The sequence below is a fragment of the Oryx dammah genome, unplaced genomic scaffold (assembly GCF_014754425.2).
Source record: "Oryx dammah isolate SB20612 unplaced genomic scaffold, SCBI_Odam_1.1 HiC_scaffold_5, whole genome shotgun sequence".
Classification (NCBI taxonomy): domain Eukaryota; kingdom Metazoa; phylum Chordata; class Mammalia; order Artiodactyla; family Bovidae; genus Oryx; species Oryx dammah.
The window spans coordinates 41,372,467-41,396,563 of NW_024070189.1; the positions used below are offsets into that span (position 1 = coordinate 41,372,467).

Here is a 24,097-nt window from a genome sequence, read left to right on the forward strand (position 1 = left end):
AACTCCTTCTAATAGTATCTGTATGATTCTGTTATCCCAGAAGCCAGTTGCTCATGGTAACTTGAGAAGAATCACAGTCATAGAAGATACCACCCCCACCCCCACACACACAGTATTGCCACCAAGGAGGTGGTTCTGGGGAGTGAGTTTGGTGCACCAAATTTCTAGCACTTTCCTCAAAGTCACTGCAAATAAATGTCTACTCTAAGTGAAAATATGTGTTCTCTGAATGCAGCTTCAACTCTATCCTCCTCTTCCTGATCAGAGCACCTTTCTGAGAGCCTCAAAAAAAATCTACAGCTTCTTTTGCACACACACACACATACACCCTGGCCCTCTTGCTGAATGGCATATATTCTGCCTTTTCCTGAGTGTGGTGGTCTTGTGTGTTGGGAGATCCCAGGCAGAGTAGAGTCTGCAGGATAAATGTTCTCTGAGAAGCAGATCTGCTCATCCAACCTGCTCTATAAGTTTCCTCTCTGGGTCATTTGCCAGTAGGAGTCAAGCCCAGAGGTGAGTTCCACAAAGGACAGTGTGGAAGCCAAAGGCTTTCTCACTGGTCCCTAATGGTCCTCTGGTGCACAAGCTGGTTCCTGCGGTAGACGTGGGCATTTGGTGAAATGAAAGGTACAGGGAGAGCTCAATATACCAGAATTATAGTAACCCAGCTTTTATTCAACTGGGATGTTAAGAAGGAGAATAGATGGGGCTTGCTGTTGAACTGTGGCTTAAAGACTCCAAATTACATTTCCACATGTCACCCACACAGGAGATGACAGTGAATGAGTATGAACCATAATCTGGTACTAGGAACATGGCAGAAATCTTCTCCAGATTGGTTTCTCTTTCACCGGCTTTGCCTCTCTCAAATCCACTCACCACACTGGTGCCAGAATATATTTTTAAATGCAAATTTGACCTTCTCTCGAAGACATTTTTTTCCTCTACAACTAGAGTTCCAGTATTTTTTTTTTTTGGTGTTTGTGTGTTTTAAAATCTAGGTCCTTGTCTATAGATTTATAGCCTTAATTTCAATTTGTCTACTCCTTTTATTATCCTCACCTTTGCTGAGACCACACACACACACACACTCCTTATGTTCCAGCAATGATAAACAGATAATTGCTTCTCAATATGTTTTGTTTCCTCTATCCTTCTGCCTGGAAAATACTTGTCTTATTTCTGCCCATTGGCTTGCCTAAAAATCCCATAATTCATCTTCAGAGTTCTTGCCCGGAGAATCCCAGGGATGGGGGAGCCTGGTGGGCTGCTGTCTATGGGGTCACACAGAGTCGGACACGACTGAAGTGACTTAGCAGCAGCAGCAGCAGCAGCAGCAGCATCTTCAAAACTGAGTTAGATGTGATGTCTTCTATGGTAGTGCTTCCAAAATTTTAATGTACATATGATCAGATCATGTTAAAATGTAAATTCTCATTCGGTAGATCTCAGGGTGGAGGTAGAGAATTTGGGTTTCTCACAGGCTAGTAATGCTGCTGTTGCTGGTCCAGGGACCACAATTTGAGTAGCAAGATTCTAGAAAGTTCTACTGACATTGCCCTTTGTCTGAGAGATTCCATCACTTTTTCTGAGCTCTTCTCTACTTTGACCTTATTCCTGTTTTGCTCTAATTCCCATATTATAATTTTGCTTGTGTGTATGTCTGCCTTCTCAACCATACTTGGAATGTAAAGACTGTGTCTTTTTCATTTTTGTTTCTGCAAAGACAAAACATAGGAAGGAACAAACAAAGGAACATAGGAAGCATTTGATATTTACTTGATGAAAAAAATGTTGTGATATATAGTCTTGTCTGTGTAATGTGAAACTATGTAACAATTATTATTTAAGGAAAACTTTTGGTTGTCTGACATTTGGCTAAATATGGGCCCAGGCTGTAGATACCATATTCACTAAAATGCACAACTTTATTTGCTAGACCCAGCCTTTAACTTGGTGTGCTTTACAAAGCATAAGAGATATTTGTAACATTTTCATTGTGAATGACTGTACAGTAATAAATATTCACTCTAGTAAAATATAAATACATAGTCTCAAAAGGACACAGTGCAGAATCTATCAAATGCATCTAGAACCAAAACTTTGCATAGGGGAATTCGCTGTAAACACATGGCACCATTATCAAAATGTGAGAGGGGGAAAAAAAGCCAAACAGGCAGGAAGTCCATTTTTCAGAACACTGAGAGGTGAACTCTTGACACGTCTTGAGTTAAAGCCTCAATGAATCTGAGCTTGAACAAGATAATACCATGCAGGGGAGAATCATTCTAAACCATACCACAGAAAATCAGTCAATTCTGATGTTTTCCTTCTAGGCTTGATGTTCCAGAAATCATCTCTAATTAAAGGTTCCAAAAAAAGAATGTACAAAATGCCAAAAAAGTAAACAGGGATGATTTTGGATAAGTTGCGGAATGTCATCTTCTGAATGATAGTTTTATTTTGAAGCTACCAGTGTCACAGTAGTTACAGTTAAAACTGTGCATTTGCATCACCAGGCAGTCAACATATCACATGATTTAGAAAGCGTTGACTTCAACACCATCCAGTAATCGCTCTGAGAGTTTTATCTGAACACTGTAGGAAAATTAAATCTCTCTCACATCAGGGAATGCCCTTTCCCAGAAAGTGTCCAAGAAGACCGCAGCCAGTTCAAAGTTGAAGTGATAATTAAAGGAAGTATTTATACTTCTGCAGGAGAATCTTTTAAAGCCACTTTGAAGCCCATCTATAAAGGGCTTCTTGCAGTATTACTCTGGTGGGTTGGGTGAATCAAAGGGTTAATTACTCCTTTAATAACACCAAAGTCATTAACTCTAATGAAGGTGAGGATATAGATGAGGAAATAAGGATCCTATTCCAAGTGGGAAGGCTACATCGACAACCACACTGCTCTATACAGGATCAACTTTACTTGCTGATGGTGCTGTGTCCCTCTGCTGTACTTATCTCTTCTGCAATCTCTTTGACCCTCAGTAGGAGGCAGTATTGAATAAAAATAGAGAAACTGCATTGGCGTCAGACAGAGGTGGGCTCTATGTTAATACTTCCTAGCTCTGTCACTTCAGGTAGGTGTCCAAGCTTTTCAAAGCCGAAGTTCCATTATCTGTAAAATGGGAATGATAATAATACCTCACAGTGTTGGTGTGAACTCAGGGTGAACTGAGATTCTGCAGATAAGGCCTGTAGCTCTGTACATTTTCACTTTGCAAATTCAAGTGCTCAATAACAAGAGGCACCCTTGTGCATCTTGGAAGTCCCCGACTCAGTACCTGACTCAGTTTCCATCCAGGTGGTTTGAGCAAGAACAGACCTCTTGTTCCTCCCTTAGAATTTAGGGAGACTTGAAGTCTCAACCTTGAAGTTGCAAATCTCTAGGGCCGAAACAAGCTTCAGTTTCTCTGCCAGGCCACAGTGCCTGGCACAAGTCTGCACTCTGTTGGTGAGGATGGAAGAATGCAGAGAGGGGTCTGGTTGTTTACAGAAGCCATGGTTCCACCGCCACCACTGCCCCCCCCCCCACCCAGGATGCTGCAGAAGCATTCGGCATGAAAGGGGAGGCAGAGTCACCTGCTTGACTTGGTGCTAAAGATGAGCATCCAAGTGGTAACAGCCTAAGGCCTTTCCTTGTGCCAGGTGGTTCCATCATCTGATGCCCTCTTTCTGCCCAGACGCCAGATACCCAATGCTCCAGCAGTGAGATCAGAATTGTTCACCTCAGTCCATCATGCTGTCTTCAAGGAGAGGGTGGCAGTGTACTCTATGAGTAAAACCTCACAAAGCTGCTTCTCAGCATATCCGGTCTCTGAGGTAAGCACTTGTTCCATCATCTGCTGAGGCAGGAAACTGTGGCTGACAGCATCACAGAGGCAGAGCTTACTCTTTGTGACTTTAATTAACTCATTAGTTCTCCTTGAGAAATTGTCATGCTCCTTGATCATCTCGCCCCATATTCTGGGATTCTGTATTGCTGGGTCAAATAAAGAATCCCTTGACCATGAACTTTAGGTCCATGTTTAAAATAATAATGAAGGTAATAATCCAGGGTCCTACACCATCCCTCCCTTCTCTAAGAAGTGCAAGAAGTGTTGCCTTAAAGCTGTTGATTGAGGTTTGTGCATTACGCAGGAGAAGAGGCTGGAGGAAGGGTAGGGACATCACTGCTGCTCTGGCCCCACACCCAGTGCAGTGGCTGAGCCTTCTGCCTGTGGCCTGGCGCCAGCCTCTAGCAGGCTGCTGCCTCTGTGGCAGCTTGGGGACTGGTGCGACAGGCCAGTTGCCTCTGGGGAGTCCTGGGCTGGTGGCAGCTTTTAATGCTCTGTGAAGGGACGACCTCCTTCCCCTACTCAGGATCTGTAGCCCATGGCCTAGCACTGAGTCTCTTTTAAAGCCCCAATTCTGCAATTTCAGCCAGTTGACTCAAGAGTCTGGAGAAAGGTGGCCGGTCTTCTGGTTTCTAGGAAGAGAAAGAAAGGTTATTCTGTGATTTCCTTGTACTTGTCTGTCATAGCTAATTCCAAAGCAAACCAGAATTAAACTGCAATAATATTTACTGATTTTTAAATATGCTTCTGTATATGTTGTATTTGACGGCATTGTGTCTTAGTTGTCAACAGCAGGCATTTTGGAATCAAAATATGGCCTGCTTTTGAATTTCAGCTTTTCCACTTAGCTGTGTGACCTTGAACAAGTTACTTAACGTCTCTGAACCTCAGTTTTTTATCTGTAAAATGAGGATAATAATATTATCTATCTCAAGATTGTTGAGAGAATGAAATAAAGTCATATATAAAATGTAACATAAATAAGTGCTAAATAACATCAAAAAAAGTAAATATTTGGGTATAAATCTCCTAAGATGTGTATAGGATCTATACTAGGAAAAATATAAAATTCTAAAACAAGATATCAAAGAAGATCTAAGTAAATGGAGAAATATTCTATGTTTGTGTATAGGAAGACTTTATATTGTTAAGATGACATTGGTTTTCAACTTGATCTATAGATTCAACACAATCACAGTAAGAATTGAGCAACTTATTTTGTAGATACTGACAAAATGACTCTAAGGTTTATGTGCTGTGCTGTGCTTAGTTACTCAGTCATGTCCAATTCTTTGGGACCCCATGAACTGTAGCCCACCAGGCTCCTCTGTCCATGGGGATTCTCCAGGTAAGAATACTGGAGTGGGTTGCCATGCCCTCCTCCAGGGGATCTTCCCAACCCAGGGATCGAACCCAGGTCTCCTGCATTACAGGTGGATTCTTTACTGTCTGAGCCACCAGGGAAACCCCTAAGGTTTATATGGAAAGGTAAAAGACTCAAAATAGTCAACACAACACTGAGCAAGGTGAACAAGGTTAAAGGACTGATACTCCTCGACTTTAAGACTTACTATAAAGCTTTAGTAATCAAGAGGCTGTGATGTTGGTGAAAGAATAGACAGATAAATGGAGTAGAGTTAGGATCCCAGAAATAGGCCCACACAAATGTAATCAAATCTACCCCTTCTTCCTCTCTGACAGTATGTTGATGGCTTGTACCATTATATTGCAAATCAAATAATATTTAAGATCTCTGCCAGCTTTTCTAGAGATAGGGAACTCCTTCAGGTAATAGGTGCTCAACGTCACTTTCATGCTAATCTGTTTTGTCATCCCTACTGCCTCATCCTCTGAGAGGGCTCCTTCCTTTGGGGATGGGGGCAGACCCTGAAGTTACAGATTATAATGTGGGGGACGGAGAAGGGGGAACCACTTCCTTTACTGACCTCTTTCCAGCAATGATTCATGACCTGGTAGACATGCTGGGAGGCCAGTCGGGGCTTGTATAACCGAAATCCAGTGGTGATGTCTTCTACCACCTCTGAGTTGCTTCGGTTTTCGTATGGGATTTTGCCTTCACTGAAGACTTCCCACATCAGCACACCTATGAGAAATAGGGAATCAAAACAGGTAGTGATAAAGTTCATAAATAACAACAAACTCACATCTAGAAATCACAGACCCTTTGATATTAATATTCAAGTTTCTACCACCAGAAAGTATGTCAAACCACCTAAGGCTTATTGCTGCTGCTGCTGCTAAGTCACTTCAGTCGTGTCCGACTCTGTGTGACCCCAGAGATGGCAGCTCACCAGGCTCCCCGGTCCCTGGGATTCTCCAGGCAAGAACGCTGGAGTGGGTTGCCATTTCCTTCTCCAATGCATAAAAAGTGAAAAGTGAAAGTGAAGTTGCTCAGTCATGTCCGACTCTTAGCGATCCCATGGACTGCAGCCTACCAGCTCCTCGATCCATGGGATTTTCCAGACAAGAGTATTGGAGTGGGGTGCCATAGCCCTGTACTATTTCTGAAGAACAGAGATTTCACAAATGAATGTTCAAGCTCAGCCCTTAGTTATATCTAACTCAAATGCTACAACTAAAGCTTTCAGGGGATGTAAGCTCAAATGTCTACACATGATGTAGATGGATGGAGTAAATGAAGTCTGCATAACAGGGACTAGTGAGGACTGTGGAAAACCAGAAGTCAAAAGTTCTGTCCCCAAAGGGACAGCTGTGATTTAGCTCCAACAAGAATAGGGCAGTTGGGAATGGGGGTTCAGGATTGCCACATTTTTCTGATTTACTTTAAAAGATAAATCATAAATTGGTAGTTTTAAAATATAAACTCAATTTGATTAAATACTGTGTTAACTGAGCAAAACTCTTCAAGTTGTCTATTTTTGACCTCTGATTTAATCACTTTTCCTTTTCTGCCTTCAGTAGAAATTACACCCAACTTTACTATGTACTTATATCTATTCATCAGATGTCAGAGTGGGAACAGAGCTTGAAGGTCACCTAATCCAGTAGTTTTCAAAATAGAGTCCAGAGAACTCAAGGGAAGAATTTTGATTCTTCCATTTGATTCAAAATATGATCCTTCACGTGTCTGAAGTCTTGAAAAATCATGTCAGAAATTTGTTCCAGTGGCAGATCCTGGGGCCCAGTCCTGACAATTGGATGAGAATTTCTGAGGGAGCCTCGGAAGTGCCTTGGGAGTTTCGGGAGATTCAGTAAATAAGGCTATTTAACACCCCAAGATGCCAGGATTTCTAGTGAGGTTTCTTTGGAAAATGGGGGTTTGCTGCTCAAAGCTGGCTGGAAAACAATTGCTTTTATGCAAACCTTGTAATGCACTGAGGAACTAAGTAAGGCCCCAAAGAGGATAGTTGACTTTTTAAAAATAGTGTAGTTCATTAGGGCAGAAGCCTTAAAATGCATGACGAAGGCCAATGGCCTTGAGGCAGGCAGCGAGCTCTCCTCCATCCACATTTCTCTTTCTAGGGTTGTCACCCCAGTTTTCTCACCCTTCCTACTCTGCTTCCAGTCAGTCTCATCTTTGGACACTTCAGATGACACATCCTAGGAAGGGACAGACTCTAAGCTCAATCCTCTAATTATAAAATGCAGCAGCAAAGTCCTAGGCTGACAACCTATGGCAGAATAAACACCGTTCTGAGTCAGTGGGTCAGTGTGACAAAGTGGCCACGGCTGCAAACGTTTCTTTATGGAACAACTGGCTTGGTGCAACATGACCAGCTGTACCCAGGGAGAGCGGCCACACCCTTCCTAGCTGTAGGCACTGGGGAAAAGAGGATCTGAGATTGCTCTAGTGCAGTTTTATTTCTTCTGAGTTCATTCTGTACCTTCAGTTTGATTATCAAAGTCATAACTAGGCCTGTTGAACAGAGGAACTACTTTAAGGAACAATTTTTGTTGTGGTGGTTTCACAGCTAAGTTGTATCTGTCTCTTTTGTGACCCTGTGGACTGTATCCTGCCAGGCTCCTCTGTCCATGGGATTTCCCAGGCAAGAATACTGTAGTGGGTTGCCATTCCCTTCTCCAGGAGATCTTACTGACCCAGGGCTCAAACCTTGGTCTTCATTGACAGGTGTATTCTTTACCACTGAGCCACCTGAGAAGTCCAAGGAACAATTTAGAAGGACTCAAAATAAACATACCACTTGGCTGTTGGAAATGGATATTCTAAAGTACTGAAGAAGACTAATTAGTTCTTTTCCTAAGGGATTTAGTCTTCTCCCTGGTTTCTACTACTAGTCAATATACTTGGCAAATCTTCCCTTCAAACAGAATGACAACATAAAACTCCAAACCATTCTTGTCCAAAGTAGAATCCTTCTTACACTCCAGATCAAAGAGGTTGTCCAGTACAGTTTTGTGCACACTTTAATATGCACAGGCTATGATTTACAAAGACATGACACTTCCAGCAAGAACATTTAGTGCTTCTTGTCACAAGGACATCATTCATTCTTTCATTCATGCCCATTTGCACTTATGAGAAATCGAATTCCTTACCATGGCCAACCAATTTCATTGCCTATATTTCTCCTGCTAAGTCAGTACTCCCTTTTCTTTGGACATACCAAACTTTGGCACTTGCTGCTGCCTTTGTTAGGCACTGTTTCCTGGATCTTCAAATAGAGACATCTTCCTCTCATCATTCAGCTCTCTGCTCAACAGTCACAGAGAATCTCAGAGAGGCCTTCCTGGATGGATCCTGCTATTTAATACAGATCCTCCCTCCATTATAGTCTCTCTTTGCCCCATTATTGCTTTGTTTTATACATAGCACTTGCTTACTACTCCCTGACTTGACTTTACACACATATTTGTTAGCTTGTTTACATGACTGTTATCTCTCCTTAAAATTTGTCTCCAAGAGAACAGGAGTCTTTTCTATCCTATGTCACAATGCTTTGTGAGCACCCAGATTAGCCCCTGGCATGTAGTAGATGCTCAAAAAATCATTGTTGAATGAAAGGGAAATAAACTTACTGAGGGATAAATGTGGGAATAAACATAATGTTGCAAAAAAATATGGTTCCTGCCCTCCAGGGACTCATATTCTAATCTTCTGACTCCTCCGTCTCTTGATCTCACAGCAGCTGTCATCAGTATCCTGTTTTCATTTTTATTTTTACCCCCATTTCAAAAATAACCAAGAATAAATACAATAATGAGTCTGCAGGCTCTCACTGGGATGCCCTCACCATCCCAGCAATTGGACAAATAAAACAGCTGTCACACAGTCCCAGGTTGTGTGGGTGTGGGGCCAGAATGATACTTACCAAATGACCACACATCTGACTTGCTGCTGTAGCGACTGAAGGAGAAGACCTCTGGAGATGCCCACTTCACTGGGAATTTGGTGCCTGTGGAACTGGTGTATTGGTCATCAAGGACGAACCTGGGAAGAGAGAGGAGAGAGATGATCCGAGTGTCCTGGGGGCCTGCGTCCCATTCCTGAGATTTTGCTGGTACCATATCCCCATGTTACCTTGTCATCCCAAAGTCAGACACCTTGATGACTTGGTTTTCCCCAACTAAACAATTCCGGGCAGCCTGGAGCAGAGACAGGCAAACAAAAGGAAAAAGAAAACTTGGTGAGTAATCAGTAATTAAGGAGTCTCCTATAATCACAGTGCTTTGCTTATATGGGAGCAATAAGGAGCTTCACAAATGTTAATTAAGCATCACTAGTGTGCGATGGAAACTGAATGCGTAAGGTCTTTTTATCAGGGTGAGTAAATCTCATCTTTCATCTTCATTTCTAGGATCCTAATCAAAAAAGAAATCCATGGTGTTGTGTAACCAATTATAAGCTCCAGTGCAACCTGATGTTAATCTTAAGGATAGTATGAAGAAGCTGTCATCCATTTGACTAAAGTGAGAATGTATTGAGGTTGCTAATTCTCTTAAAACTATTCCTCAATGGGGAGATGACATGGTCCCTAATTCACATCACAGAGTCTTGGATTTGAAGATCCCTTACTGATAAAAGATCCAGTGAGTCTTAAATTCTAATGTGCCTGCAAATTCCATGGGGTGGACATGTTAAAATGAATATTCCTGAGCCTCAACTGCCAGAAATTCTGAGGTTGGTTCTAGGATCACTCCAATGTGATCCTGACAGATCCTTGGATAACATTTTAAGAAAGCATGTACTTGTCAACTTCTTTCATTTTACCAAGAGGATGTGGAGACATAGAGAGGTTAAGGAGGAGCTGCTGTTAGCTTCATTTTGGAAGAATGTAAACTCCAACTCAGAGAGTGGAAGTTAGAGGTGGGGCTGGGAATAGAGCCCAGAACTGAGTCCCATGAGGATCTCCCACAGTGGGTGGAGGAAGGAAGAAGTTGCAATGGGAAGGAAGAAAGCTTGTGCCTTTTTATTGATTTATGCGTTCCCAGTCTTAGTAGTTCTGCATTTCAGTGGGACATGCCCCTTCACTCTGGACTTGTAGGGTTTTGCCCTGCATCCTCTTACCAAGTCTCTGTGGATGACACACGCCTCTTCCAGGTAGGCCATGCCCTCACACACGTCCAGACACATGCCCAGCAGGGTCTCCGCGGCAAAGAGCCCCCTCTGGCTACGCAGGTAATCTGACAGGCAACCGTGTTCCATGAATTCAAACACCAGGCAGATGGGGGCCTGTTCCAGGCATACTCCATAGAGCTGGACTAGTTTGGGGTGAGAGAGTTTCCTGGAGAACAATGGCAAGAGTTGAGATGGTCTAAATTCAGTTTCCCAAAATACACTCCATCCCTCAAACAAAAATGTCTCATTGAGCTGAAGAATGGCATGGACTCAGCTGGTGTGTGTGAGGACAACGAAGGTCAGTGTGACTGGCATGCATGGAACCAGAGGAGAGATGGGTAGGAGATGAAGTTAAGGAGTGGGCAGGGCCAGACCATGGCAGGCCTTCTAGGCCGCAGTGAGGAGCTTGGTGTTATTCTCCATGCCATAGGAAGCCATCGCTGGACTTGGGCAGGGAGGTGGCATAAGATGACATTAGAATGGTATTTAAAGATCACAGTACTCTCTGTGTGGCCACTCACATCATGACTTCAGCCTCCTCAATGAAGTCCTCTTCTGACATAGCCCCTTCTTGAATGGTTTTGATGGCCACTTTGTCCTTGTTGAGCCAGTAACCAAGATGCACCAACCCAAACTGCCCACTGCCAATCTCCTGCACAAAAGTGAGCTCCGAGGGATCAATCACCCATTTCCCTGGAAGAGAAAGAGAGGGTTTTCCGGAGTTGGCAAGTAGTAGATACAAGGTATAGGACTACCAGGAAACTATACTGCTCTATATAGAATGTTAGACTCTGGTATAAGCCATCATACTTAAAACTATAGATAGGTAAAATTATCTTCTTTCCCAAATAATAACATAGAATATGCACTGAAAACCATGAAAAAAATTGTGTGGGGACGATTACATGGAAAGAGGAAGGAGGATGGCATTAGTTGAGATATTAAAGTCAATGAAAGGGTTCTAAGGTCCCAATCATTTCCTATCCCTAATTGAAAATTGTTCTTGTCATTTTTCATGTAGAGCAAGTTTTATTTGAATTGGTCATTCATTCACGCATTTATCCATCAAGAGCATCCATTTTGTAGACAGCACTTGTTAGGCCTTAGCAGAGGCAAGGCAGTGGATTCCAGGAGGAGTGGTACAGAGGTGCAGGCCAGCACACGGTCTAGCACAAGGCAGGCTCTCAACAAATGCTCAATAAATGAATAAAAGGGATCTGAGTCTCAACCTCCATGCTGACAGAAATGAATGGGTTCATAAAATACTCTCTGGGCTTCCACCCAGCATGAACACATTAGGATTCTACAGGTATTAGAGTTACTTTGTTTTTGTCAGGAGGCTGAGGGACACTATCCTCTCCTGGCGCTTGGTCTAGTACCATAAACAGTTCAGTTTCTACCTCTTTGAGGCAGAGACTCAACAGGAAGCAGTACCAAGCACCCACAGTGTGCAGACATGGTGCTGGTTACAGACGAGGAGCCCACGTGACATTTCTCAAAGTATCACCCTCTAACCCCTGGTGTCAGAATCACCCAGGGCACTTGCTGAAAATGCAACTCCAGGACCCACCTGTCAGGGATTGCGTTTTGGTAAGTGCTGGGTTGGGGCCGGGAGTCAATACTTTTCATAAGCATCCTAGATAACTTGAATGCCCACCAAAGTTTGAGGACCACCAACATAAAAGTTACAACATGAAAGTTACATCAGCCTTCTCCTCGGCCAGCACAGTTTGGATCAGGGTATGTTTGCATCCCCAAATGCCTTCAGGTTCCAGGCAGAAAGTACAAGGGGGTGAAGTGGTTTCATAGGGAAGGAAGGAAAAGTAAGGCCCATGGCCCTGGAGACGTATGCCCTGCCTAAAAGCATTCAAAGAATTTTAACACAGTGCTATGCGGACACACACTTCCGGATGCTGCTAGCTTATAGCACCTGCAATGGACTGATAGCCAATAAACCAGATGATACAGAAGTTCTAGAAGATAGGCAGGAACACAGTGGTGTAGCATTGGTTTCTCATAGCACTGAGTGGAATGCTCTGTACAGAGCAGGTGGTCAGAGAACACTTCATTGATATGACCTAGATAAATGTGCATCTGTCTATCTTACACACATTGTAAATGTTCATTTGTGTATACCATCTCCAGATATATAATGTACTTGTTTAATGATCATTTTAAATCTGGGGAAGTCCACTCACAATTTGCCCCAGACCTTTAGGGGTGTGAGTTAGCGCAAATGAATACCATTCCCAAATGCACTCTTACCATATCTCAGCCCTGCGGTGACAGGGGCTTTCTGCCTCCAGGAGCAAACTGGATACCGGAGTCTAGTGACCAGGCCTGGGTTGATTAAAAAGTGAAAGGCAGTTGTTAGAGCTTTACTGAAGCAACCATCTGAGTCAAATCACCAGGAAGAAAAAAGTGTAATCCAATGCAAGAGCTATTTTTATTCTGGAAAAAAAAAATCCAAAGCCACAATCATTGATATTACACCTTCCCTGAGAGGACCTGTAATATTGCAGGTGGGTAGGTGGTTGGTGAAATCTCATGATTCCAGCAGCAAAATTTGCTAATGGAAAGTATGTAATCAAATATTTGGCATCCTTTGGTATTGGTATAAATTGTTACTATTTATAGTTGCTTTGTCTGGAATGATGGGTGTTTATCACTTTTCTCCATGTTCCCCTGCAAGGGCCCCCCTCTGGCGTTGTCCTGAGAACTCACCTCCTCCGTTGTGCTGGTGATAATTGATGAGGAGAGGGATGGAATCAAACACATACTTTTCAGCCACGTAATATCGCTTGGGGTTGTCATTTGTTTCTTTGATGTGATAATGCTTTATACAGGGGTTGTTCTCACTTAAACAAATGAGACATGCAGTGATTACTAAGAAGCAATGTTTGGACACAGAAATATCTGCTGGTAGCAGTATCCCAGTAGCTCTGCTTTTTACCCTCTTACAAGCGTGGCAGATATATTTTAACTTTTATGTCAGTCTTGACAGGTTGGCCCTGAGTGGTGTATGAAGGAAGATTCTGAGGGTGCGTCTGGACCCAGTTATGATTGGTCCCATGATGAACTGGTGATGTTTCTCCCCAAACCACAAAATAGGGGAAGGTCTTGTATCCATCCCCCTCGATCTTATATCCATCCCCCATGGGATGGCATGTTTGCCTTCTCTGCTGTGTGGATTTAACTAATCATCAGCATGTGTTCAGAAAGCATCTCAGCCCCTTTGTACTTATTTGACTGCATAGCAGAGTTAACATAGCTGCCTTGACTGCCATTCATAAAAGATCTGCTTGCCAGGTTGGCACTTGGTTGGCTTCCGAGAACTTGGGTTTCAAAGGGGCTTCCACCATTCTCTAACTGGTAAGGATGTGCCTAAATTGTTTACATAAATGATGAGGTTTATGCTCAACATTTGCTTTTATTCTGGGAGTCTGGAATTTTGCTACGTGCCAGGCAGAGTGTGCCTACGTGACCAGCCACCAGTGAACACTTTGAGTGCCGAGTCTCTCGTGAGCTTCCCTGGTGACACCGTTTCACCCTGTTACGGCACTTGTTGCTGGAGGATTTAAGCACATCCTGTGTAGTCCACTAGGAGAGGACTCTTGAAAGCATGCATTTGGCTTTCTTTGGGTTTTGCCCCACGTGCCTTTCCGTTGTGCTGCTTTTGCTTTGTATGCTTTCACTGTAAAAAGTCTTAGCCTTGAGTACCACCCTATCCTGAGTCCTGAGCCTTCCTAATGAATCGGCAAATCTGGGATGGGCTGAGGGACTCCCAACAAAGACTTTATTTCTCATTCTTTTCCCATCATCCTTTTGGAGTCCCCGGTCCCCCAGCTATGGCAGAGGCACGACCCCTTGGAGATGGGCATTGCCTTCTTTCTCAACCTTGGACAGACCCTTCCCCTTCACCACCTGGCTACACCCTGCTCTTGCTTCAAGTCTTGCTGAGGTCTTTCATCCTCCAGCAAGTATTCCCTGCATTGTGCATGATGCTCAATCATGTCCGACTCTTTGCGACCCCACGGTCTATAGCCTGCAGGCTCCTCTGTCCGTAGGATTTCCCAGGCAAGAATATTGGAGTGGGTTGCCATTTCCTTCTTCAAAGTGTTTGTTCCCTAAAGACACCTTAAAAATTACTTTCCTCTTACTGGACTTCGGTCATTGCCACACTGCTTAATTCTTACTGACTTTCTAGATAGAAAAGAATTTGTGATCTGGCTAGGCTTCTAGACAGTTTTACAGAGGAGACTGTGGTCTGAAGAGCATAGAGCAGCGGTGAGGGGCTTGCAGTCAGCCAGCTGGAACATGAGGGCAGCTTGACCTCTGGTGTTGCCTCAGAAGGGGCCATCAGCTCTGTGTGTGAAAGGAGCATAGTAGTACCTGCCTTTGGGGCTTATTATGGTTGGAAATGACCTATAAGGTTCTTTCACATAGTAAGGACTCAATAAATGGGGGGCAGTTTTACCAGCAGAGCCAGAACTAGAATTCACTTTTTCTTGCCTGCAAAGTATCTTTTTTGTTATTCTTTGGATTAAATTATAAACTTGTATTAAATACAGGACTAGCTATTTTATTTTATTAGAGCTCTGCACTCAAGGATGCTAACTGGGGCGAGAACCTGGCATCCAGGCCCACCTCTGTCATTTTCCAGTTAAGTGAGTTCAGTTATGTTGTTAATCTCCCTGGCCTTGGTTTTCTCAGAGGGATCAGGAACAATGTACTACTTCTAAGGACCCCTCTACCTCATCCACTGTCTGACATTGCTGTGTGTGGCCTGGTGATCACCTCAGTACCATCTCTCCCCACTTTGCTGAGTTAGCACCATACCTTACGATGGCCTTGGTGAAAACAGACACGGTGTACGTCCCTGGAGTCCTGGAATCTCGCACCATAAAGGCTCCTTCTTTACCCTGGAATGGTTAATAAGGATGAAAAATCAGTGATCCCAGGAAATCAGGTTCGTGTATCTAGCTCCACTTTCTTTCCCTTGAAAGGAGGAAATACCATAGGCCAGCTTGACACAAAGCAGCCTCTCAGCAGTAATGGCTACCATTTCACATATTCATTCAAGAGACATTTTTTGAGCTCCTACTGTGGGTCCAAGACTATTCTAGTGATGACAGAAACAGTAAACAGAGGCAAACAGACACAAATTCTGCCTTCCTGGGGCTCATTACAGATATGATCTAACCCTGACCACAACATTGCAAATTAGATGTTGTTATCCTCAATTTCCTGATGAAGATGCTGAGTGCTGCAGAGCTGAAGTGATTTTCTCATGACCTACAAATGTAGGGGGCAGACCTGGAGTTTGAACCTTGAATGTGGTGGGTGAGCAAAACCCTTGCTCATTCTACTAGTCCATGGTGCCTCCATTCAACAAACGTTAGAAGCCACTTGTCCATTCCCCACAAGGGCACAAAATTTCTGTCTAGGAAGATCCATCAGTTCCTTAGTGGAAACATATATTGTAGACCCTTTTTCAAGTACTGATTTTGCTGCAGGGCAAAAGGAGAAAGAACATGAAACTGCTGGTTGCAAGAGGGAAGTGCAGAGAAGGGGGAATTCTCCAAAATATGCCCTCTACCCCACTGACAGTTTTGCCAGTGCTGATGAAATAAGTACAAACAAATGGAGACACCAGTTTATTCAGTCCTGGTAGGACCTTTAAAAATCTTAACTCTGATTTTGAGTACTTTGTGTCTGATGCTCTGTTCCTATCCAGCTGTCAATCTGTGCTGTGACATTTGCAAAACTTATTTCTGTGGGTGGTTCACTTAACTTAGACATAGTGAGGGCCGTAAGTGAAGGCCAGAGAGAGACAGAAGCCTTGTGAGGCAGGCATATGCTTGAGATACATGGAGCAAAGTATGTACAATTTAGAACAACATAAGGGCCTAATCCCAAAGGTGGGTCATCTACACATAAAAATAATACACATAGGTTGTTATACTAATTGTTTGAATCCTATAATCTCAGGGTTAGAGAAGATCCCAAAAAGGTTTTCTACCCCAAAATTATCCCAGCCTCAGTACTATGGACATTTGGGGCCTAGTATTTCTTTGTTGAGGGGACTCTCCCGCGCATTATAGATGTTTAGCAGCATCCCTGGCCTCTATCAACTGGATACCAGACATTGTCACATGTTCCCTTGGGGACAAAGTCACCCTTGGTTGAAAATCACTGATCTGGCCTATCCCCCTGTGCCCCAAACTTTACTGATGATCACAAAATCAAGTGAAGAATCTAAAGCACAAAACAAGACAAAGAAAAACAATGACCACAAGCAATTGACCATGCTCCTCTTGATATCTACACACTTAGAATCTCCAGGACTGGGACCCTGGGGCTTGAACTTTTAAAAGGTTTATGGACATTCAGATTTAGTCTCTACTGACTCAACCAAATATGCATTTCTTACTTTAACCATCCTGATGAGTAGTCTCTGTCTTTTGAAAGAGCACTCATAGTTGGAAAGCTCATCCTCACACAGAAATGTAACCTACTTCCTTTGACATGGCCCTGAAACCTGCAGAGGGGCATGTGGAGGGGACAGTTGACTCTTACATCCTTGTGTGTTCTCCAAACCTAGAGTTTTACCCCATAAACTCTCTGAGTTTCCCCAAACTCTTCTCTCTGCTGGGAGTTTCAAGAGTCTATTTTGAAATTTGAGGGTGGTGGAAGGTAGGGGAGTTGGATGAAAGTGGTCAAAAGGTACAAACTTCTAGTTATAATAGAAATTTGGGGGACATCATGTCCAATATGGTGACTGTAATTAACAATACTGCATTGTGTATTTGAAAGTTGTTTAAGACCTTAAACGTTCTCATCACAAGAAAAAAAATGTAGCTATGTGTGGAGATTAATGTTAACTACACTTATTGTACTAATCATTTTGCAATATATACATAAATCAAATCATTAAGTTGTATACCTTCAACTTATGTCATTTGTCAATTATTATCTCACTAAAACTAGAAAAAGAAAGAAATTTGAAGCTGACGCCTGACTCTTCAGGTCTCTGTTTTACCCTTGACCTTCCTTTCTCAAGGTTGTGAGGTAGGGCTGCCCTATGTTACTTGAAAGCAGGGGAAGGATTGATGAAAATATAGAAAGCTACTACATTTCTTTTCATGAGATGTCATACTATTAGAGGACAGTACTAGTATTCTGTCTTTGTACACACAGAATTTACTCTAATGATTCTGTACTTCATGAATTTTTTTAAAATGTAAGAAAATGAGTTGTAAACCTTTCTGGACCAATAGAGTAACCTTATACACCCCTTGTAGCCTTCCACATTGTCCACAATGTGCTGTGTGCATAACCCTGGACATGGTTAGGCCAGAGGAGAACTGACCAGATTCTTAGTTTCTTTTTCTCAGATATGAATGTAAACTGTTTATCCAGTGCAATAGGAAAGACCCTTCTAACTTGCTTGCAAATCATTCTTTTAAAAAACTTGACTTCCCCCACATTGGGATCAGTAGTGAATTCAATTTCTGAATTAAAGCTGAGCTATATGACACCAAAAAAAAAAAAAAATCCCAGATTTTAAAATAGCTTTTGAAGCCTAATTTAGATACAATGAAATGATCCTTGTTTAAGTGTACAATTCAATGATTTTTATCAAAATCAAAGAGTTATGCAACCATCACCATGATCTAACTTTAGAATATTTTAATCTCTCCCAAAAGACACCTTGGTATCATTTGTACCCCAGCATATTAATTTGCCTTCTTTATAGATTTGCCTAGTTTAGAAATTCCATATAAATGAAATTGTATAATATGTGGTCTCTTTTGACTGGATTCTTACTCTTAGCATATTGTTTATAAGGTTCATCAACTTTTAACATATACCAATACTTCATTCTTTTTTATGGTTGCATAATATTCTTTTGTAACACCACATTTTGTTTATCTGTGCATCAGTTGCTGAGCATTTGGGCTGTTTTAACCTTTGATATTGTGAATAGTGAATCTGTGTCTGGCTCCTTCTTCTGCTGCTGCTGCTGCTGCTGCTGCATCGCTTCAGTCATGTCCAACCCTGTGTGACCTCATAGACAGCAGCCCACCAGGCTCCCCCATCCCTAGGATTCTCCAGGCAAGAACACTGGAGTGGGTTGCCATTTCCTTCTCCAATGCATGCATGGATGCTAAGTCACTTCAGTCGTGTCCGACTCTGTGCGACCCCATGGACAGCAGCCCACCAGGCTTCTCTGTCCACAGGATTCTCCAGGCAAGAATACTGAAGTGGGTTGCCATTTCCTTCTCCAACTCAATGTCATATTTATGATATTCATCCATATATTACATAGCATCACTTGTCTTCAAAAGTTTTCCCCTTTCACTAAATACTGAAGCTTTTGCTCTTGCCTCATTGAAATGTGATGGATTAAATTCAGGGCAGGAAGAAATCAAGCTTTAGCCAAAGCAGACATTATCTGCATTTGTAACGTATTTTAAAGGGAAGAAACAAAGACCAAAATGGCCTGAAGTTTATCAGCTATCTGTGAAGGAAGGAGTGGGAATATCTCTTCTATTTAATTAAGAATTTTTTTTTGTTATTGTTATTCTTTAAAAGAAACCATTATTATTTTTTATAAATTTGTGATGAGAGAGGGGTTTAACTGTTAAGAGTAAACTGATCCATAGACATCAGACAAAAGAGAAGTAAGGTTTGCAGTCAGCTCTGCCAAGAACAGGAGGCTGGCAGAGCTCTTCCTCCATCGTAGTTGCTCTAGGTGGCATTCAGCACTGGTAACAGGAAACTCTGGTTTGGGGCTGAGGCAGTCCCGGGTGTGGGGAAAATGAGGCATCTGGTATGTACATTATCACCAATTCCTGTAAGGGGCTCAGAGGAAGTTACAACCACCAAGAACAGGGAAGTCTAAAGGGTCTTTGCTCCTATCACTGCTATGCATGGGGCACTGATCTGTGCAGTGAGGCCAAAGTGGGTTGGGGAGTGGGCTTGTTCCTACGGGATATAGTCAAGGTCTCAGGTCATCTTTTACTATTTTATCTAGAAAAATAAAGATGCAACAATAAAAAAAAAAAAAACATGCCAAGGATGGGAAATGTGCAGATGGGAAAATAGACCTTAACTCCTACATTCCCTTATTAACTATGTGTGTGTATGTGTGTGTGTGTGTGTGTGTGTGTGTGTATGAAGAAGCGTCCCTGCCCTAGTCCAGACTGACACTAATTTACTGTCTAAATTTGGCCCAGTTTACTCCCCTGTAGCACAAAGGGGATGGATCAGATATTCTTTAAAAGAAATTCTAGCTCTAACAATTTATAATTCTGTGAATTACAGATGCCTCCAGATTCAATGTATGGGCTTCAGTTTTCTCAGTTGTAAAATGACTTTTGCAAGATGATTGGGAGAATTAAAGTGCATCCTGGAGTATAATACCAGAACAAGGACTATTAGGACTAGCATCAGCTGTTACCACATGCCATGGTATGCCATACATGAGAAGTATTAATACCATTGTCTGCTTTCTTCTGAGATATGTTGACTGTGACTGTTCTTTCTTTCTGTCCATATGATTTGAAGCAGACCTTACAGAAGATAATCTTGACACACAGGGTAGGTTATTATGAAAAATATAGACTGACAGCATATCTTTGTTATGCTTCATTATAATTTGAGTGTCTCTGACATATAACTACTCTTTGTTTTGGAGGTGGTTCATTTCTTCCCTTAAAACAATTCTTCTGTGGACTCAATATTGCATCTTTAACTAGTGACACCTTAGAATCATGGAAATATCATTAACAATGTCTTAGAAAAGGCTCCTGCCCCAAATTCAGGTCACTCAATATGTGCCATGCTGTAAGGTATCAAGTACCTGCTTGCAAGGAATTCGCCCTCTACCTAAATGGGTTACACAGAAGACAGACTGCTGAGGTCCACGGCTGAGTGAAAAGAGAGCTACTAGAGATGTCATGACATTGCAACATAAGAGTTCAAAGGTGGGGAAAAACCACATTCCACAGTTTGTGAGAGGGAAAGCATGAGGACGTTCTTAGAGGAGGTGCTATCTGAAGAACTGATAATACACACTAAGAGTCGTTTTCTGTGGTTCTGAAATTTGGCTAAGTCCCAGAATCACCTGAGTACCAATTTCCAAGGTTCTGACTGGTGAGGGCTGACATCCTAGAATTTGTATTTTTTAAAAGCTCCAAACAATGCTCGTGACTGGCCAGCTTCTCCCAAAATATAGTTGTTAATTTCAAAAACATTTCTTAAGCATTTGCTGTATTCATTCACTCAACAAATATTCAATAAGCAACTACTATGTCATAGGTACAATTCTGGGGTCCTGTGTAAAGCAGGAACAAGATAAAGCATTTATATTCTAATGGTGAAATATGTTTGGACCAGTACCTTGAGAGATTTAGTTAATAAAAATGAAATAAATCCATTTTTGGTCAATAAAAGTGAACCAATCCATCTTTTAAGGGTCCTATAATTGTTAGAAAAGGAGACACTAAATATACCCCTGAAAAAGTTCTGTTGATATTTTAAACATCATACAATACAGGGGCCCACTGAAGTTTGCTTGTATATGACCTAAGGAAGCAAAGAGGATTTGGTGAAGTAGTTTAGAATATTAATAAGGAAGAATGTTTCAACTGCTCTAGCAAGCAGAATGTATTTAAGTGCCTCCAAAGAACTGCTGTAAAATAGAAATCATCTTTTGCTAATCATTACTGTGAGCTTTTTTAGGTGCCCCATGGGCATACTTCATTAACCAGTGTGTGATTAAAAATAACAAAACTGTACTTGTTTAAATTCAGTATAACTCTTATTATAGGATCTTATTGGTTAATTTAACAATTTATTATATTATCCAACAACATAGGTGCTGAGTGGGCTGCATATATATCACAAGGTGACTTGAAAAAATACAGGTTTCCAGAAGCTAACCCTGGAGAGTCTGATTCTGTAGGTCTGGGCTGGGGCCTGGGAATCTTTATTTTTAAAAATTCCCTAGTGATTCTAATGTATACTCTATTGGGAACCATAGGGAATAATGAAGTGCTGAGTTGGGGTGGAACCAAGGGGAAACCAGAGTCTAGTAATGACTCACCTTAATTCCTTTTACTCCATGAAATCTTTCTAATTCCTTCTAGAATCTTCTCAAAATTCTGAGAGTACTGAAAGCCTCCTGTATATGCTCAGTTTATCTTAGATTCTTCTCTCTTTCTTCAGAGTTTTTCTTGTTTCCCGATAGTGTCTATGAGAGTCCCTATTGAGGTCAAAGATCCTGTCTCAAGTATCTTTATGTGCGTAGTTCTGTGCTCAGCAAAATGGTAAGGTATGTGAGTTTATACTGAGAAATCCTAATAAAGGAAGTGGCGCAGACGTGTCATAATCATGACAGGTGCTAACTGAGATGGCCAGCATCATACAGACTGCCTGCTATACACCTGTCACTGGTAAACACACAAACAACTGAACTTGTCCTCTTTGCCTGCCTCCTGGCAACTGAATCAAGGGAGAAGAAGTTCACTGCTTCAAATACAACTGTGGGCTCTCCTCCCTTCCCAATTTCTTCATACAGAAATTTTATTTTTGCCTTTGATAGAATGAATTTATTAGCATTTCAAGTTTCCCTTGTGCAAAAGTAAATAGTACATTAATAATCAACTCTATACCTTTAGATTATTTTTTGACAGTATTCATCATCCTTCCACCTTCTCATCACGGCCCTTCATTCTCTACCTGAAATCTTCCCAGGTCCCCTTCTCTAAGCTCACCCCTAGTCACTCTCCCAACCGGTAATGATTGCATATTGGGGTGATCAACTGTCCTGGTTTGTCTGGGACTGAGGTTGGTGGTGGGGGTTGTTCTGGGACCATCGGACTCTCAGTTTTAAAACAAACTGTTCCAGGCAAACCAGGATACATTGGTCACTCCAGCTTCATTCCATCCAAGAGAGGTTTGCAGTTTAAGATTCTTAAAGATATGAAATACCTTCAAACTATAACTGGAAAATAATATATGGTGAAATGGCAGGAACACGGTTGACATTTCAGCACAGGGAGACTAATGCCTCCATCAGCCCATGCCTACTGTTTACTGGTCTCACTGGTGAGGCTGTGTTGAGCCTGGGTTATTAACATCATCTAAATTTAGACTCACTCAGAGATATTTTTCTCTGGACTACTAACGCCTGTACCCTCTCCACTAGAGATTATGATTTAATGAGTCTGAGGTGGGACCTTGTCATTGGTATGTCTAAAATGTTTCCCAGGTGATTTTAATGTGCGGACAGGCTTGTGAACCACTGCTCTAAGCAAATAAGCTGATAAATTGATTTCTCTGTAGAAAGCTTTCTCTCAGTACCTCCATGCATTTGGTTTCTCTGCAAGAGCCCCAACGTGCAATTTTCAGGGCTACTCTAAGTGTGGTCTGTGGATGGGTGCCAGTTGGCAAACTGTTACTGCTCCACCACCAGACAAAAAAAGAAATTGAGAGGAAGCATTTAGAATCTTTTTATAGCGACCTAATACTAATAAAAAATTGGACTTGCATTATTTTTTATGTCTTTGCTTCTTATTTTTGCTTTTTTCCCCTATGAATTAATTTTTTATTGAATTTACATAAGTCTGTGACAAATGGAAATTAAAAACCAACCACAGAAAGTAATCCATTACCACAGACACTTTGAGAGGCACAGCTTTAGAGTAACAAATGATCTTCTGATCCAGGAAGAGAGGGGTTCCCCTGCATGCCAGTCAATTGATGGCAGCTTCCTTGAGTGCTGTTTTGAGAAGGATCCCAAAGCCATGAACTCTGATCAACAGGGTCGGCCACAGGACCAAGACTAGAGAGTGGTAGTATGAGCCTAGGTAGTTGTCATCTCTGATTTAGTCCAATGCCTCCCTTGAAGTCATTGAGAAACTGAGGTCCAGAGGAAGAAGAGATGTCCCCAAAGTCACACACTGAGTTGGAGCCAGAGTGGGGGCCAGGACTTTCCCCACCACACCATGCCTTCTTTCTTTACTTCCCTGTCTCCCTCAATCCTGACACCCCTGGGTAAGATCAGTCCTGGTCCTCACACTATATGGCTCTGGAGAAGAACAGTTGTTGGAAAAATGAGTTAAAAACAAGTGATGTATTTCCTCTAGTTCCACACATAGCTCAGCCAGGAGGAATCTGAATCACAGCCATCCCGACCTAACCAGAGAGGCAGGCAGGGAAGACCAGTCCCAAGCTCTCTAGGGCCAGCCATCATGGCGGGAAAGACCACCCACTAAAGCAGTGACCATGTTCACATGTTAATACCAAGACCTTTGATCCTCTCCAGGTTTCTTAAACTGATGTATGCTAAGCCTGTAAACTCCAAAATACTTTTATACTTGTACCAGACATGAACATCACTTTAATCCAACACATCAACTCACTGCTTTAGCACAAACCATAGCCTGGCTGAAAAAAAGTAGCACAATTCATTTTATTTGAAGCCGAAAGAGAGGTTAAAGAGACTTACTGTATCCAAAAGAAGTTTTTCAGCTTTGTCTCGGCTGATATTCTTATTGTACCACCTGAAAGCAGGAAAAAGTCATAGAAAAATGAGATTTAAAAATTTTTATTATTTACTTATGAAAGATAATTCATACTAGAGAATTTTTTGCTCTTTTTGTTTCTACCAATACTTTCAAAC

General features: G+C 42.0%; 1 protein-coding gene across 1 annotated transcript in view; it reads right to left on the reverse strand.

Annotated features, from left to right (window-relative positions):
* Positions 1 to 1,796: 1,796 nt before the first annotated feature.
* Positions 1,797 to 24,097, reverse strand: part of ITK (IL2 inducible T cell kinase) — a 63,627-nt gene continuing 41,326 nt past the window's right edge. The window contains exons 8-17 of the mRNA XM_040241441.1: positions 23,924 to 23,978; positions 15,244 to 15,326; positions 13,129 to 13,262; positions 12,670 to 12,744; positions 10,926 to 11,097; positions 10,354 to 10,570; positions 9,367 to 9,431; positions 9,158 to 9,276; positions 5,792 to 5,949; positions 1,797 to 4,477 (exon numbers count right to left, since the gene is read on the reverse strand). Coding sequence (XP_040097375.1) covers positions 4,406 to 4,477; positions 5,792 to 5,949; positions 9,158 to 9,276; positions 9,367 to 9,431; positions 10,354 to 10,570; positions 10,926 to 11,097; positions 12,670 to 12,744; positions 13,129 to 13,262; positions 15,244 to 15,326; positions 23,924 to 23,978 — 1,150 coding nt within the window. The 3' untranslated portion in view covers positions 1,797 to 4,405. The remainder of the gene's footprint in view (positions 4,478 to 5,791; positions 5,950 to 9,157; positions 9,277 to 9,366; positions 9,432 to 10,353; positions 10,571 to 10,925; positions 11,098 to 12,669; positions 12,745 to 13,128; positions 13,263 to 15,243; positions 15,327 to 23,923; positions 23,979 to 24,097) is intronic.